This window comes from Condylura cristata, unplaced genomic scaffold (assembly GCF_000260355.1).
Source record: "Condylura cristata isolate star-nosed mole 26May11 unplaced genomic scaffold, ConCri1.0 scaffold00011, whole genome shotgun sequence".
In the NCBI taxonomy this organism is placed as follows: Eukaryota; Metazoa; Chordata; class Mammalia; order Eulipotyphla; family Talpidae; genus Condylura; species Condylura cristata.
The window spans coordinates 46,079,046-46,083,774 of NW_004567112.1; the positions used below are offsets into that span (position 1 = coordinate 46,079,046).

Genomic DNA, 4,729 nt, shown 5'->3' on the forward strand with positions numbered 1-4,729 from the left:
GCTGCGCCACCAGGGAGGGCCCCATTTGTTTTTTTCTTTGAGGAAAGAACTAGTTTTTTGTTTTTGTTTTTGTTTTCTAATTTTCCATCAGTATTAGTATTGCATTAACAATATCACCAATCTCTTGTCTGCACATGCTTCTCAAAATAAACAACTCAATTAGTACAAAAAATTATAAGATGAAATCACTAAAAATCTGTAAAGAACAGCTTAAGTTAAAGGATTAATAAGCCAAGAGAAATATTTCTATTAGATAACATTATACTGTGCTTTTGTAACATTTTTGCTTGGGGGAAAGAAAATTTTCAAGAAAAAATGAGTTGTTCGGGCCTTCCCTGGTGGTGCAGCAGGTTAAAGCACAGCACTAAGAAGCTAAAGCCACTCAGCATGAGTTCAATCCCTGCCCCGAAGGTGACCACATGGTGCGGCAGACCTGCCCTGCCCTCTGTTCCCCTCAGCAGTGCAGTGTACTTTGTTAGTCTGCCTGTTCTGCTCCCCACTCTGTCTCTGGTAAATCCTCTCACTGCCCCTGCACCTCTGGCCTGTACCCCAGTTCTGTATGTACAAATGAATAAATCTTCAAAAAAAAATGAGTTGTTCAAAATATTTTTTCCCCTAGGGCCATAGTTTGAAAATGTGTATATGTATATGTATTCATTTTATAGTATACTTAAGAGAAAATGAAAGCAACAAATTTAAACTTTTAGATCTTAAAAGACAGTTACTAAACTACAGAGTCTGTGTGAAATGTTTGTGTTTTAGGATAGATTATTATTTTATTTCTCCTTCAGATATTTTCAGGATTTACATTAATGGGAAGATATTTGGAATTCATTGTGATATCTTTCTGTCCTAGATTTTTATTTTATTCTAGTTTATGTCAGTAAAATTTTCTTTCCATTGAAAGACTATTATATTGTTTTACTACAGTTTATAAGAGCAAATGTTTTAAATCAGCATAAAAGGCAGAATATTTAAGCATACTGAAAAAACATTCTAATCAGTTCATGAAATGTTTGCAATTCAGATTTCATTATTTTGAGGAATTTAATCCCACTGAGATTTAACTAGTATAGAAATAGGATTGTAACTTACTGATTGCACATTATGATAATTACACTGGCTTTCAAGATCTGCTCAGAGTCCAGAAAGTGATTTGAGCACAATGAATCAAATGTTGATATATTTTAGACTAGAACAATCTTTAGGGTTAATATTAAGATTTTCAATTGGAATCTTTAAGGTAGAGAATACATAAGCTGTGCTTGAAAAGATTTCTCCATAGGGTTTGAAGCCACTCTGACTTCTCCCTCTTAACCTCCCTAATTCTCCTTCCCTGTCTCTCCTTTAATTTTAGTCTTGCTCCCTAATAGTAGTGAAATACCTTACTCTCACCCATATGGCACCAGGATAAAAAAGCTCAAGTTGGAAAAGGAAAGCAATCTGAAAAGTTCAAAATAGTGCTGTCATGTTAAGAACTGGTTAACTTTAATGACTGGGTAACACATTCTGTAGATTGAATGTTTCTAAATTCAGGTTCCCAACAAAATGAAGGACTTAATGAAGTTGTCAAATGTTAAGTAGTTTGAAAAAAACTCTTTGAAATACTATGGGTTTTTTTTTTTTTTTTGTATGCAATTCAGAAAGATCTCAGAAAATTAGTGATAGTGCTCTAGCAAAAAATCCATCTACTTAAGTTTTTTCAGCACTAACATTTATAAAAATAAAAATTGGGGTCGTTAGTAGGCTGGATTTTATCTCATTCTAGCAATAAATAATGTTCATTAGCAGATACATGAACTAACTGGGAAAAAATGCTTAATAATAATAATAATAAAAAGTCTTACTATGCTTGCTATTTTGATCAACTGTGTTTGAGTAATTATAATAATTGCAATCTGGAGATTATTTTTGAAACTTCAGAAATTTTCTCATGAAATATTTAAATCTTAAAATTTACATATTTTTATGGGCAGAGATATATGATGGGATCAGCAATAACCCTCAAGCATAAAGCATATTATGTTTAAAAAACAATATGGGTTGGGGAAACTGGATTGAAAACAGAAATGCAAAAGAAAAAGGAACCAATATAAAATTCCCACTATAAATTCCTGTTTTAAAAGTTGATGTATTTTTCAAATGCTGGTTATCTGTTTATAGTATTTAGATTCAATTGACTATTCAAAAAAGTAGCATGACAATTATATTTGTAAATGTTAGTATTCTAGTATGTGGAGGATTATAAACTTTGCAACTACTTAAACTTAGAAAAACTTTAGTTCTTTAGTTAAAAATATGAAATTATTTTATGAGCTTTGTGAGTAAGTGTTTAGAGTTCCTTGGTCCATGGATTATTGAATGCTATGTTGAATCTTGAAGAAAAACTGCATTTATAGAGTGTCCATCAAATCTAATGGAAAGTATCACCTGTGTTCCGCAGGATGGTCTGACGCCGCTGCACTGTGGAGCCAGGAGTGGCCATGAACAGGTGGTGGAGATGCTGCTTGATCGAGCTGCCCCCATTCTTTCAAAAACCAAGGTAATTTCTTCCCAGGTTTTTGGGCATCAGACCATATTTAGTTTTGTACTATTTTACTGGTTATTTAATCTAGTCTTTTGGGCCACATGGAAGATGACACTGCTCTACTATTTTATTTATTTATTTATTTTGGAAATACAATTTTTTTAATGTGCCATTGACTTATATTCTCTATGGAGATATCTATGAGGATAGTGTCACACTTCAGTAAATATATGCATCATACTGCACCCACTAACAAAATTCTATCACTATTTACACTATCAAATTCACCCTCGCTTCTCATTCTTGCCAACCCTCTTCCTAAAGCTTGTCCATGAGGATATCAGACTTGTCAGCAAAAACTCTCTAGGTCAGGAGAGAGTGGAATGGCATATTGAAGCAATGAAATATAAAAACTCACGAATATTCTACCCTGAAAATTTTTCATCTAAAAATGATGGGAAAATAATGCCTTTCCCAGACAAGAAAAAGCTAATAGACCACCACCAGACCTGCATTTAAAGATGTTCAAGATAACTTCTAAAAGAAAAGGATAGAATGTGTTAAGATAAATGACAGCATTGTTTTAACTTAACAATTAAAGTAGATCTGTTGCCCAAATCATGGGACAACCTAAAAATCAGTGTGGGTTTACTAAGCCTTTAGGTGGATGGTTCTGTTCCACACACTGTTTTTGTACATTGCTTTTGTTTAGATTTGTTCTGTTTCAAGACTATTTAGTGCTTGATTTTATTCTTTGAAATTTTCATAACTCAGAAATGATTACTTGTTAGGGAAAGAAATAGTGTAAGCTCTAGACTCTCTAAAGTCTGCGCTGTTACCCTCTTTCTCCAGCCCCTCGCTTTCTTTTTTGAGTGTTCACAAATGACCAGAGGCCAAGGCTGTCACTTAGCTGACAAGACTTAAAACTTTGCAAACATTGTCTATAGCTTAATTAAGCTATTGGGAAAGTTGACATATCTGAAAGGAATATGTAGTGATTGCCTGAATTAAATGTTTACTAAGTGTTTTCTGTATATTTTTAATAAGTGATAAAATCACTTGACACTATTTGAAAAAGAAAGAAACTTGTAAATTAACTTTGGGATGTATGAACTGCCCTATATTTAACTAAACCAGTGACTTTTGGAAGCTATATTAAGCTTTCTAAAGAGCCTTAATTTCTAAAATCTGTTGAAACAATTGAAGCACATACTACTTATGTTTTCATTTTCATAGTGTTTTTTTCCAGCAATTCTAGTGAAGATGCACAGGGTCAAGGAAATCTGAATGTTTCAATCACTCATTTGAAAGACCACGTTATGTATAGATTGGCCAGATGTGCAAGGCATTAACCATTGTAATTAAGTGACTACTTTATTTATTTTTGGTATACAATGTCATCTTGGCTTTTTGAATACTTCTTATCTAAACTAGTCTATCCCTTCTCACATAGTCCGCACCTATCTTCCTGCCACCCCATTGCTGTCTTTTGGACACTTCATCTCTCAGTGAGCTATTACAATAACTTCCTTACTGCTTCCGCAATTCCGCCATTGCTCCTTTGTAGTCCAGTTCCCATTTTTCAAAGTGGCCACATAAACTGTTAGCCATATTGTGTCCACTTAGTGCCTCACAACATTCCAATTAATTCCCATTGATCTCTTTAAAATTGATTTTCATCTTATCAGAGTAATTGTAGCTATAGTTAAAAATTTAAATTGTCTTCCCTTTTCCTATTTATCTCATTATCTGTCTTTTTTCTCAGAAATCGCCTTGATATTTTTTCCTATGCATTTATGACTCTACAGCATTTTCTTCTCTAACAGTTTCTTGAAAACACTCTGTTCTTATTTTATGAAAGCTGTATTTTCTGTTGCTTTGCTAAAAACAAACAAGGTAACCTCAATGTAATTTTGTCTGCCCTCCTATGTCCCCAACTCCTCAGATTTTTCTTTTTTCTGTACAGTGGCTTTCATCTTTTTCATTGTGGGGATTTCCCAAAATATCTTTAACTGTCCATGGGTCAGGCACTGACATTACAGAAGTGACTCAGTGGGAAGGCAGGCAACTTCCCCTCGTTGTGTTAGCATTAGGTCCTGGGATTAGTTGTGCTTTTTTCTAGGAAGTTCAGGCTTTTAAGAAACAAATCATCCAACTTTTGCTGTGTACACCTGGGTTGTCCATTCAGCATAAGGAAAAGGG

At 33.9% G+C, this 4,729-nt stretch overlaps 1 protein-coding gene across 12 annotated transcripts in view; it reads left to right on the forward strand.

The window, feature by feature from the left end:
- The window catches only part of ANK3 (ankyrin 3, node of Ranvier (ankyrin G)), a 307,389-nt gene that overhangs the window by 150,538 nt on the left and 152,122 nt on the right, over positions 1-4,729 (forward strand). For all 12 annotated transcript variants that reach the window (XM_012723584.1, XM_012723582.1, XM_012723586.1 and 9 more), the window contains one exon: positions 2,444-2,542. In XM_012723584.1, coding sequence (XP_012579038.1) covers positions 2,444-2,542 — 99 coding nt within the window. The remainder of the gene's footprint in view (positions 1-2,443; positions 2,543-4,729) is intronic.